We start from the raw sequence: 13,697 nt of genomic DNA on the forward strand, positions 1-13,697 counted from the left end.
GAAAGAGAAAAATTTTTGGTCAGATTAAGTCATCATCTACAAAACACCTAAATCTGAACTAGGGGAACATTCAAAATTTATATTGTCCACACATTAGTTAACACAATTTCTAGGCTCAGCATTCACCTTCACTCAAAAATATGGCAGGCCAAGGAGTTAATGGCAGCCATTCTTATTACATAAAAGCTCTGTGGGAATGTTCAAAACCAGGGCAATATGCAAAAGCTACAGTGAGGATCTGTCATAACACAGACTAGAGAAGCACAGACTGCTGAATTCTCAAGGCCAGAGACAGAACAGAGAACTATTTGCCTTTGTATACCAGTGGTCAGCAAGGGGAAAACTGGTTCTTGGTATAACACTGAAAAAGAAACAATCAATTTGCCATAACCATGGCATTAGATCAGGCAGGTGAACATTGTACGATGTCATTTTGCAGAGATCTAGTCAGAGGGTGAACAGATGAGGAGAATCAACTGAACTGACACCTGTGTGGTCAAGAAGAAAAATCTCTCAAGTGAATTTTTCAGAATGCTAAAAGCAAAGCTTTCAAAAAAGGCTATTTCAGCCTCCTCCATCTGACTGCTCCATCATTTAACTGGTTTATGTCTCTGCACTGCAAAATCTATTAAGAAACTGAACAAACATGAGGACCTGACAATCCTTGCTATAAAACCCCTAAATCTGAACTAAGGGAACATTCAAAAGTTCATTTGTCAGGTGAGAAGTTGGAGGAAACAGAAATGGAAACACACTGTACAAAGCAATGAAATTATTTATCTTCATTTTTTTTAATTGTATGGAATTTCAACAGCTTGTGAACACAGATTTGCTATATTTGAAAGACTCCATCTGAAAGACTCCATTAATAACCTTCTGAAAAGACCAAGAACCAGAACTCTTTCTCTGGGTGAAGTGCTTATGTCTTTCTCAACCCCGAGCAGTCTTATCTGGCTGAACTTCTTCAGTCCCTAAAGCACCTTGTTCCTCAAAGCAAATACAGGGTGCAGCATTTTAAAAGGCCTAGAACATCTGCAAGGTGTAGTAATAACAAGACGTCAATAGAGAAGAGCATTCAGAGTTAAGCAAGTCCAAAGCTTACCATGTTTCCACCAACTTCTATAACTAACTCCAAGGCAGAAATCACTTGGCAAGAACATTCCACTGTTTTTTATCAGAACAGTCAATATTTTAAATATATATATATATGCATATCTATTGTACCTTTGCAGTCAGCTCCTCAGCAGTTACATTTGGATCGTATGGAATGGGTTCTCCAAGAAATGTACGAAGCTTCACTGGAAATCCACCATACAGAGGAACTATTGGCAATCTGATTCGTTCATACAGTGACCTAAGTATTTCTAATGTGAAAAAAATTAGGGGGAAGAGGAAAAGCAGCAGAAAAGGGAGGGTGGGGAGGGGGGAGAGAGGAAAAAAGGAGTCTGAGATTATTCTGTAAAGTTTTTTTCACAGTATGTCTTAAAACTGAAACTGGCTTGTCATGTAATGCAGCCCCTGATCCAAATTCTCAAACTACATGTAATGTCAAATGCTATCCTGCCCTTGACTTTCATTTCCTAAAAGCTGTGTTAACGACAGTGGACTTGTGTCCACCCTAACTTGGCATGAAATCTCTCCTCCAAAGAGTAGCTGCAAAGAGAAGGAAGAGCAGAAAAATTGCTCTTTTAGATCACACACTGGTTGCAGTGAAATATAAGAAAAAAAAAAAAAGAAAAAAGAAAAACCCAGTTTCTGTCATCTCTAAAAGGACAACCATCTTCCCCACATGCCACTTTCTAAGCACCTAGCCCAAATGCAACCAGAACAAATTCCTTCCGTAATGGGTTTTAAAGTTCCCCCTCTCAATTTTAGACAAGAAATTCCTTCAGCTGAGGTGTTGGCAAAAGAAAATTCTTACTGATGTAAGATGTGGAATTTTCTGTACGCAACCTCTAAGAACAAAGAATATTCCAAAACTACTGAAACCAGAGTAAAACTTCCAGTGAGCGACAGAAGTCAATTCTTCTGGCAGTTCTGCTGTAGAATATAAGTAGCATGAATGATTTGGGATTCAATTTCTGCTTGTTTGAGATTCTCCTGAACACAGCAACAATTAATTGCTGTTTATTTTTGTACAACCTGATGGACGTGTGAATTATTCTGCACATCTACCTCGGATGCCTTGGCTTTCTCCATGCAATATACAGATTTTAATTAGAGCAGGAGGGAAACAGAATTGGTTTGCTCTGCAGTCCTCTGAAGAAAATGATGTTGTCATACTTGAGGGAGAGAGAGCATGAGGCATGGCATGGAGGAGACTGTTCAGGCCACTTCTGCTAGATAGTAAGTTGTAGAATATAAAACCAGGGGATTTAATATTAAATCAACAGAGATGTGGGCATCTGATCACCCCAGAGGTGGACCCTCCAGATATATATCCATAAATCAGTGTGCTGGCTGGAAGCCCCATAGAGGTGAGGAAAGAGAGCAGGCAAATACGAGGTTTTGTCAGGAACCACAGGCCTAGTGCTGAATAGTAAACCAACTGCAGATTAAACACATTATCTAAATACAGGTTGATGTGTAAGCACAGAGCTTTAGGAGGACATTTAAAGAAATTATGTCAGCTGCAAACCCCTATTTGGTCTGCTTCTAAACAGACAGCAGAAAACCTAACATTGGCTTAGCAGATATAAAAGTGCTCTAAATCTATTTGCCTTTTTCTGTCTCCTTTCTCCTTTCTTCTGCTGTTCCTGTGAAGGCACACTGTAATGTGGGGAATAACTTAGGTGAGCCAATACCACAACTAATGCTGGCATTAAATCCTAATAACATCTCTGAACACTATTGGGAGCAAACCTCCAGAAACAAGGTTGTGTTACATCTCAAATTTACACGGGGATTATTTCTACAGAGATAGGCTAAACACATATGGAAAAATAAACTACCAAAAAAATAGAAAATATCTTACTTATTCCTCCTAATGTCCTAACGCCTTCTCGAACATTTTGTGTAAACATAGGAATGATGGGCTAGGAGAGAAAAAAAATCATTAAGAATTTAATGAAGACAGCACTATCTACAAGCTTCTACCTCACTTACACCCAACAAGCAAATTAATTTCAGAAATGTTTCTCAGACAAGAACATATAGAGAGCAAAACAAGTATTATTAAATTCTTCTGCAACCTTCTGCCATGAGGTTTCAATCCGGACAATACCAAGAGATTTCAGCAAGTCAGTGTTTCAGCATTTTCTTAAAGCAGTCCAGGATTTCAGAACCTATGGAGCATTTGGGCTTCCCCTCACCTACCAGTATTTGCATTAAGTGGTTAAGCCTCTTCTCTAATTTCTAGTTACGCTTAAAAAGGAAGAATTCACAAGACTGGGACCCCAAACCTGTCCAATTCCTCTCTGCTATGCTGATGGTATTGCTTCACACGTGATGTGTCACACCCAATACATGTCCATGATTTACTTCTCCTGATGAGTATTTGGAACGGTGTTGAATTTTTCAAGTTTTTATTGATATTTTTGAACTTGCAAACAGCTGTTGGGATTTACAAGAACCAGGAGGGGGCTGAGTACTACATGAAGTTTTTTAATATCACTTTATAGTAGGCACTCACTGTACATAGCATCATCTGAAATACAGAACTCTTATGGGATTTTCAAACATTCAGATTCTTTCAAGCTTTTTAAGCAACCATGGAGATGAGCTAGTAAATGAAACTTTTCAGGCAGGTATCAAGTTGTTTTTTGGGGGGAGGCGGATGGGGGAAGTCTGTAAATAATCCAATGCAACTATGAAGAATGTCTAAACTGAATGATAATAAACTTCTTTATTCCAGAGACATGTTATTTGGAAAATCTTACTTTTGACACAGGTAGAGATTTTTGTATGTACCAAGCTGGTTTAAATGACAGGAATTCTAGCAAACAAATGAAATGAGACAACTTCAAGAAGTTAAAGGTCCCAGTTTTAGACACATTTTTCTGATATTTTAGACACGTTTTTCTTTCCATGAGGAGTTATGCTCATGATTAAAGGCTACTTAAAGTTCATCTTTAATCTAAATAGAAATATCTTCCTTATTTTCAGCCTGCCTTTGACACTATTCCTATTCCACTGCAACTCTCAGAGATTTTTTTAGGGGGGGAATGAAGCTGCAAAACCTTTGTGAGTGCATAAAAGGAAGTGAACACACATTGAATAAAATAAATATAACAAGTACAACCATATATTTAAGGCCATACTTGGGCTTCAGCTGCTGTTACAATACATTAGTAAAACCTAAATCTGATGAAAATATCCTGCTTAGTGTTATTTTCCTCCTGAGAAAAGTGACACTCACGCTTAAAAGTATTCTATTTCTGTATAAAATCCAGAGATTTAACTAGTCTTTCTTTGGCAGTACCTAAATAGAAAACTCCTGGTGTGAGACTTACTTCTAAATTAGGTATATGCAGACCTATGAACATATGCACACATCTTTCAAGTATAAACACAGAATGAGAAGGAATCTGAAATGATTATTAAAATAGTTACACTTCAAATACATCATACACTTATGTGCCTTTCGTGGTTGGTCCCATATGAATAATTATCTGCCTGCAGACCAGGCACAGTGCTATGTATTAGAGTTGCAGAGCTAGTGAACAGCATCTGCTGCTGTATGCCCTGGACCTTCCTTACTATCAAAAAGTGCCAGTATAGGACACAACACCAGCAAGTCTATACTGTGCTGGGTCACAATACACTTCAGCGACAGGGGAAACAAAAATACTGATGTATGGTTGCTTCCCAACCATTCTGGTCAGGCAATTGCACAACTCAGCCACCACAATCCCAATCAGGTATGTGTAAAACAGCACAAGCTTGTGATGTAGAAACCATCCTGGATTTCACCTCTCATTCCTTTAAATTCTGGATTTTCTGACACCACTGTTCTTTAGGTGACTCAAAAGCCTTCTTATGGAAAGCAACAAAAAGAGCCTTGAAATGTACTTAGGAGAGCAGGTAGACCATACTCACAACACTCAGCAATGTATCACCAAATATATGATAATCAAAACAATTTTCCCTGGAAGAAAGCACCAGTAAGTGAGCATTCTTTGCTTCTCCTTTGATCTCTCATACTTACCACTTTTGCATCAATGGCCACCTGAGCAAAGCCCTTCCGATTGCCCCAGATAATAGTATACATTTCATCACTAAAGAGTGCTTCCCGAACTCCCCCTGGGGCAATGGCTAACAGACAGCCCTTCTTCAGAGCGCTGACACATTCTTCTTTTGGTCCATGCATAACTCCATGTGCCTCAAGTAGTATTTTAAAACCTGTAGGGTGAGATAATATTCATTCAGAAAAGGTTGCTCCGTACTACCTCTGGGTACAGATTCCCATCACAGAACACCATGGCTAAAACAGTTTTCTAATAACCTGTAACCCAAAATCAAAGATGTTTCCAAAGGGACGGAAGCATCAAGTCCTGCTTATAAATTCTGGTCTAAAAAGTTGAAGATTTAGGGTTTTCAGTGTCTTTGCCTTAGTAAAGTCAGGTGCTACTTTGCAGTCAGGACTAAACTGGAGAAAAGTGGCAAGCACTCTGTGACATCTTTCAGGTGTCTTTTCAAACAAGTTGTGGAGTCACCACGAGGGCAGTGGCTCCTTGCCCAAGCTCTACTTTTCAAATGTAGCACAGGCCTAATAAAGTGCAAGAGGAGAAAATACCAGCAAGTTATTGTGGTTTTTTGGTTTGTTAACTCTGGCAAACAAAGGGCGGTCTGCGCACAAGAAGGGGAATGACAAAGAAAATGCAGCACTGTCTGTGTTACAGATCAGTGCAGGAATTGACTCCCTGGTTTGGTCTGTGAGTAGCCAGATGTGTGTGCCTGTGTGTGAACACAGAGGCACCTGGTAAGGCTGGATTGGGTACATGCATCTTAGGTTAAGATTTTTATTTACTGAAGTTTTTAACTGTAAGATTACATAAACTGATATCATCTGGAATTTGAAATGTCGTACTGACCATACTACTTAAGCAACGGCAGAACATCAAAAATTTGCTTACAAGCACCTAATGGGCACATACCTGGTCAATTTAGACAACTAGTCTAATGTGAAAGAACATAACTAGTATAAACCTCTGTTTGCAGAAATCAGTCATCTTCACTTCATTCAATACATTTAAAATCTATACAGTATTATGAGTACTGCATCCCAAAAGATGAACTTTAGATGACTGAGCAGCATGGGAAAGATTACTTCTCTTTCACAAAGTTTCCCAGTGAGGCAGATACCAGCCACAGGCAAGGATGCAGAACTGGTGTAGTTCAGTTTGCTGCTCAATAACAGATCTAATCTCAAGTTAACAAATGAATAGTTGCTACTAGGAACACATATTTGTTACATAGACACACAGTGAAGAAGAGTCCAAGTCTCCAGAGCGAGATCCGTCTTCTCTTAGAGCCTTCATAAACTAAAGGCTTGGGAAGGAAAGCATGAGGCAATCTATCATTAGGTTATCTATCATTAGGTTATTCTTAACTAAACTCTGATCTTGAACTAGTCTTTGTAGCTGGTGTGAGTATAATTACTCTCAATTTATATCTATACACAAGTGGGAACTGTCCATAAACATGAGAAGAGAACACAAGCCCCATTACACCCATCTCATACCCTGCTGTGCCTGCCTCGCACACTGCTGATGACACAAGCAATCTTTATCTAGTAGTATCTCCACAGAGGACACCTGAAATAGAGTTTTCCTGAAGTAATTTAATTTCTCTCAGTTGCTTTGTTTGTGAGATCTTCAATAGCTGTTTTTTACAACTTTTTACATGCCCAAACTAAGAAAAGCTCTCAGGAATGTACCTGGTGGTATGAAGCTGCCTGTCTCTAAGCCTTTTCTGTCAGTGAGTTCAGGAGAGAGACAAACAGTCATGAGAAGGGTTGAGCTGAGCAAGAAAAGAGATTCCAAGGAAGCAGAAGCTGTGAAGAGAGTTTTTCTCTCTGCAGTGCATATGCCAGGGAAGAGGTGGGGGTATGTAATAGAGCAACACCATGAGTCTGTTCTATTCATAGATCAAAAAAAAGAGAATGAATATAGACAAAATACAGGCAAAAAGTTGTTATACAGTATAGTGCTGGGGTGGGATTTCAAGTTTTCACACAGCTTCTCAGCCATATTTCCCCCTTGACTTTTAGTATAAACCTTGCAGTTTAAACTCCCTCAAAGCCAAACGAGCAGACCACAATTACTATCAATAGCTCTGCTCCCCTAGCAAAAGGAAAGAGCCTGGCTCCATCAGAGCTGCAGAGAGACAGCAGCTAGTGCAGTGGCCCTCAAGGGTTGGCCAAGGTACTCTGTGCATGAAGGCAAAGCTCATCATGGAGTCAGCAGAAACACTGTGGTAGGACCTGGCTACTTCATGAACATGATCAAGTTTTTCCACTTGAAACAACAAAAGGACTCTCAAAATTATCTAAGCACAGTTTTTCAGCCTTGCAGAGCATGAAGGGATGCTAATTTTTTCAAATACCAAAAAGTCAAAAATTAATTTTATCTCCCAATTCAGTCTGGACTGTGCTTTTGCCCCAGCATGTTCTTCACCCATTTTCCACAACATCTCAGCCCTCATTGAACTCTTTGTGAAAGCATTTTCTCTTAATCCAGCCTTAGAGAAACCACTGTATTCCTAAGCATTACACAGCTGAGAATCTAAAAGAACCAGAAATCATTGGAGGGGTTTGCTTTACTTTTTTTCTGTGACTAATCTCCATAAATCTAATAAAAGGAAAAAAAGAGAAGCCACAGGACCATATTTCCTATCTTTCTGCCTCAAAATACCAGAAACAGAAGCATACATAGTATTGAGTTTAAATTGAGACAATGAAATAATTTCCTGTTGCACTGATGTGAAAGAGACGCACATCTTCTGAAAGGGCAACCATTGTAACCTGAGGAGTTAATCAAGATCAGGCAGCCTTAGTACTAGGATAAAATAAGATTTTGAAACACCATCCAGAACATTATCTGGGTTCTATGGGCTCGCCTTCCCTGAATAACCATAATTCATTCACAGAACCAGAGAGTTATGTAGGTTGGAGGAGACCTCTGAAGGTCATCTAGTCCAATCTCCCGCTCAAGGCGAGTCCAGCTAGATTAGGCTGTTCAGAACCTCACCCAACAGAGTTTTGAAAGTCACCAGGGATGGAGATTCTCCAACTTGTCTAGGCAATCTGTTTTGGTGTGTGCTCACCCTGATGGTAAAATACCTTTCCACACATCTAATCAACATATCTTATGTTGCAACTTGTCTCTGTTGCTTCCCATTGTACAGCTGTGCACCCATGAGAAGAGCTTGACTCCCTTCTCTGCACCCTCCCGTTAGGTCTCCAAACGCAGCAGTAATATCTTCCCCCACCCTTACCTGGTACAGATCAGGCAAGTCCAGTTCTCCCAGCCTCTCCTCCTACATTGTGTGCTGCAGCCTCAAACCATCCACTCAACAAACTCAAGTCAGTGTCTTGTGCCAGGGAGTCCAAACTGGAACTCCATTCTGCAATATGTGCTTGCACGGGTGCCAAGCCAATGGAGAAAAACCTCTTCACTCAATCTGCTGGCTACACTCATGCCAAAAAAAGCTCAGCATGCAGCTCATCTTCTTTCCTGCGAGGGCACGCTGCTGACTCACTTGTTGTCTGCTAGAAAGCCAAAGTCTTTTCCTGCAAAGCCACCTTCTACCCAGGGTCCTGTCACATGGGACTGCTCCATCCCCGATGCAGAACTCCACATTTGTTTTTGGTGAACTTAGTGACGTTTCTGCCAGTTCCTTTCTGTGAAGGCACTCTCAAGACCAGGTCTAACCCCCAGAGTCCTGAGTGCTCCTCCAGTTTGGTATCCTCAGTGATCTTCCTGTGAGCAGGCTCCAACCACTCATCCAGGTGTGAAATAAAAAGATTAAGCAGCACTGGTCCCAGTATGAATCCCTGAGGAATGCCTGCAGAAACCAGCTGTTAGCTAGACATTATACTGCTGAACCCAGTTCTCTGAGACCAACTGTTCAGCCAGATGTCTCTGCGATGCCACTAAATGATATTTGGGGGACTCATAAGTATACTTGCACTTAGAATCTTATTTTAAAGCAGAAATGGAGAAAAACAAAATAATCTCCCATTTGATAAACAACTGTGCATAACAAGTATTAACAGATATAGTATGGAGCCAAATCTAAATTACAAAACAGGTTATATTAGTCAGCTCTATGCAGAAGATAAGATAATCAACTGACAAATCCCAATTTGTGGGCAGAAGCAATATAGAGGCAGCACCATGTTTTTATCAGCATGAAAAAGTTCAGTTTTCAGGGATTAAGGCCAAAATAAAACTACACTGGCAAAAGGACAGTTTTCTGATATGAGTTGTTTCCACTGAAAGCATCACTGCATTAGAGAACACTCCTGGATATTCACAAAATTAATTACAAGGCTTTTAGCCACAAACTGAACTTGGGATACAAACAGGGTACTACTCTAATTCACATACACAAACCCCAAACCCCTCATGCTAATTAATTTCACTAAGCAGTAGCATTTTTCACCAAGCTGCACAGCCAAAAACTTGCCCTAAATTTATTTTTTCATTTTTTTGCACGCTTCACCTCTTTTTTCACGCAACCTTGAACACTGCTACAGCTTTCTTCCAAAAAAGATTCTACCTGCAACAGGTTTCTTGGGGACAGGTTCTACTGCCCACCATACTCAGCTAGGTGGGATACAAAAATATATCATCTCTCCAGACTAGTACTGTCAAGTTAAGAGCACTGCTTCCAAACACTTAATTTCTTAATCAGGTTACACCACTCATTCTGCCTATATTAATAAAAAAAAGAAACATCTTAAAGTATCAGAGGAAGTTTAAGTTGGAAAAGACCTTTAAGATCATCGTGTCCAACCATGAGCCTAACTCTACAAAGTCCACTGCCAAACCATGTCTGTTGAAAGCAGGAAACAGTTGAAAAACAATTTTTTGCACAGTGGCAAAGCTCATCACTGCCAACAAACATCTGGTGGCCTGAGCAGACACAGAGGCTGGGTGAGGATCTGGTGGTCTGTGTTGACAAGGACACCAAGGAGGACTGTGGATTGAGGCCAAGTATAGCCCTTAAGCAGTAGTTCCTAATAGCCAACCTAAACCTCTCCTGGTGCAACTTGAGGCCATTTCCTCTTGTCCTGTCACTTGTTCCTTAGGAGCAGAGACTGTCATGGACTACAGACCTGGGGAGGGGAGCAGTATATTATTCCTTAGTGTGTTTTGGGGACAAAAAACATGTGTCTGGAGAAATGAATTGTGCTTTGGTGCCTGGAAGCAGCCCCAACAGTCCAATTAATACAGAGACAACTGTTTATCCTGTGAACTCTCTCTTTGTTTCTAAACACCCTAGAGTCTTTGGAAGGTATTTCCCACACAGGAGTATGACCCATCCTTGCATGGACCAGTATTACAAACTCATTCTTGTTTGTAAAGAACACGTTAGAGACAGCTATACATCAACACTTTCACTAAATTTGTCTGAATGTCTGCTCTCAGAGCTGTCTTCCTGTGGCACAATTTTTATTAGCTATGCTATAAAAAAAATAAAATCAATTAGAGTTCTCAAACTCATAGTTTATAATGAAGTATGTTACCTGGTAATCTAAAGACGAAATGATCAGCTACTACGTGGCAGTATCTCTTCCTCTGTATAAGAAGTCTAGCCATGAAATAGATATAGTCAGCAGGAGTAGCTCCATGATAAAACACAATAAGCCCTGGTCCTTTAGGAATATTTTCAGCTCCATGAAGTTCATAACCTGTTAGGAGTTAAAGGCATAAAAGATGTCAAAGTTTGAGACAGTCCTATCCCACAGAAACTAACTTGTGGCAAGCTGGCAAACAGAAACCTATGGCTATTGAGAAGTGGTAAGAGCAAAAGGACTGCTACAAAATTAAGACTTGCAGCATTTACTAAGTTACTTTCACAGGAAATACAAGTTGTATTTAAAGCAGTAGAGCTGCACTTAAAGAAATGAGAGGGGAAAAAAAGAAAAATTAAAAAAAAAACAAACCTGAAAACATAACACCCAGTCTCACTGTCTTGACCTATATAATTTTTCCTTATTTTTTTCAGTTTACTGTTTTCAAGGCTGCAGAATCCTGAGTCAATCATTCAAGAGAAATCAAAACAAGGATTGGATAGGAGGGGTGAAACCCAACTATTTCAAGCTGTTAATTATTTATTTAACGTTCATTGACACCAGTAACTGCTTAAGATTTGCAGGGTATGAATCGTATCTTTGTTATTTCATTATTTATGAAAATAAACCCCAAGCCCAAACCCTGTCACTTTTTACAAAGTTAATCAGGTCTGCAATTCACTTTCCTTTTTTTTTTTTTCACATTCAGACATATTTAGAGTACTTTTTTCCAAGCACTTCTGGCTCTTCTTCCTCTATTTTACTTTCTATACCTGTGGAGCTGCAATATATTGCAAGCATATCATCTGTACCCCCCCAAGTGACCACTAACAGTGCTCCATGCTAGTCAGTCATGATAGCCACATCTAGCATTTGCATAATATATGTGATTACAGGCATCCCACACCAGTTTTGGCTTTGGGGCTTTTTGGTTGCAGAGTTGTTTTTTGTTTTGTTCTGTTTTTCTGATGCTGTGAAATTCAGGACGGAAAGTTCTTCTTACGATGTATTAATTAATGAAGCAGAGGTAAAAAATAATTGAGAAACATTTCATTCTTCAGCAAAAGAAGTGCATAGAGACACTTGGCAGGGCAGAAAATAGTCACAACTGCCAATGAGAGACAGGGTAAGAATCTTTCCTGCACAAAAAAAAAGTCAGACCTTATAAAAAGTTACTAAGTATGACAAGAGCCAAGGCCTTAAAAAATCATTTTCTTATGAAAAAAAGTAAATAGCTTTTTATTGTGAAGTGAGCATTTTAAGCTCTTTGATGTAGCTGTTGATTTTGATCTAGTGTACTTGCCTAGATTTGAAAGTTATATCTTGGTCTTACAAAGCCTATCTGATACAGCCGCTGCACCATCTGGTTATCGATGCCTTGAAAACCTGCCTCCCTTTGACTGGAGAACAAACAGAGATGATTTTCAAGATGGATTTGTTCTTTATGTAAATTGCTCTTAAATATCTCTTTCTCCTTTAGCTGCATCTAGACTGAATGGTTCTGAAAGAGGCTTATGATTTCCTTTGAAAGAAAAGCCAAATCATTTATTAAGTCTGTCTTTATAAGAGAAATACTAGCAAAAGGACAAGGAACAGAGCCCTTAGTTTGACATTCTAGTAGAAAAAGTAGTTGTCAAAAATACAAAGAAAATTTTAAAAAGCAGGGTTCTGTAACAGTTTTAGGCTCTGAAATCAATTTGAAGTAGCAGCTAGTGAGTGAATTGACACCAAGTGTTCCTTTTAGCCACCATTTGATGTTATATGTAAAAAACTGGTTAAGTGCAATTAAATTATGCAAATGTGCTGACTTAGTAGGTATCAGGGAACAGGCATTTAACTTCCAGTCCTCAGATATTGACTCTGAAAAAAATATAGTTAATTGATCTCATTTTTAATATACCAAACATGTCAGGTCCTCCTGGAATGAGGAAAACTAGGAGTAGTTATAAAAAGTTAAAAAAACACAAAAAATTAAACCATTTTTTAAAATTCCATATATATTTAACTGGATGAAATATCTCATTTTGTAGAAGGAGTTCTCTCACTTTTACTCTTCTGATTCTCTTCCCCATCCCATCAGTGGGGAGTGAATGAGTGGCTCTGTGGGGTTTAGTTGCCAGCTGGAGTTAAACCACAACACATCAAAAAAAGTCTCAACAGCTTTTTTCTCCCAAGCAGCACTGGCAGTCATTGGTAAAATGGAAAACAAAAAACTTGGCCTGAATTTTAGATTTCATGCAACAGCAGCAACAACCAGATCTGTATTGATAACCCTGAAAGGTAAACCAGGAATAAGAGCTTCAGCAGTTGTCAACGTCAGATCTCACTCACCATGCCATATTCTTCCATGTCCATCCCATAGGGTAGCCAACATTTGTTTTCCACCGGCCCAAAAATCATGGGAATAAGCTTCCTTTAGTTCGTTCTTCCTTTTATAAATATGAAGGAGAAGGATGGAAGTGTAGAAGAGGATGACGAGACCTCCCGGAAGTATAAAAACTATTGCAAGTGGCAAAAGCACCCATAAAAGGTAGACTGCATAACTCAGATAATCTTCAATATGCTCCACACCAGTCCATTCTCCCAGAATATAAGTCAGGCAGGTTAAGTAGGACATAGGTATCGGTCCTCCAGTACAGGATTCATTTCCACCTATCATCTCCTGTTTAATAAAATGAATAAAAAGGAAAAAAAGGGGCAGATAAATAAATCCTCAAAAGATACAGACCTGCCTATGCTGTTTGTTCATACAAACTCCCTCCCTGATGCTTTTTATCCATATATCCTTTACCCCTCCCCCCATCCCAACAGCACCTATCAGAAACACAACAGTCCATCCAGCAAAACTTTGACTTGACTTTTTCAGTCCTTTTCTTTTGTGTAGTGGAAATACTGACAATTATAACTGTGAGAGACAGTGCAATTGCTCAATCTTAGGCTAAGATTTTATCTCCTT

General features: G+C 39.4%; 1 protein-coding gene across 1 annotated transcript in view; it reads right to left on the reverse strand.

Annotated features, from left to right (window-relative positions):
* Positions 1–13,400, reverse strand: part of TMEM68 (transmembrane protein 68) — a 13,783-nt gene extending 383 nt beyond the window's left edge. The window contains exons 1-5 of the mRNA XM_008941318.1: positions 13,073–13,400; positions 10,694–10,858; positions 5,147–5,340; positions 2,975–3,035; positions 1,225–1,364 (exon numbers count right to left, since the gene is read on the reverse strand). Coding sequence (XP_008939566.1) covers positions 1,225–1,364; positions 2,975–3,035; positions 5,147–5,340; positions 10,694–10,858; positions 13,073–13,400 — 888 coding nt within the window. The remainder of the gene's footprint in view (positions 1–1,224; positions 1,365–2,974; positions 3,036–5,146; positions 5,341–10,693; positions 10,859–13,072) is intronic.
* Positions 13,401–13,697: the final 297 nt, after the last annotated feature.

Source organism: Merops nubicus, unplaced genomic scaffold, assembly GCF_000691845.1.
Source record: "Merops nubicus isolate BGI_N331 unplaced genomic scaffold, ASM69184v1 scaffold9785, whole genome shotgun sequence".
Taxonomy (NCBI): Eukaryota; Metazoa; Chordata; class Aves; order Coraciiformes; family Meropidae; genus Merops; species Merops nubicus.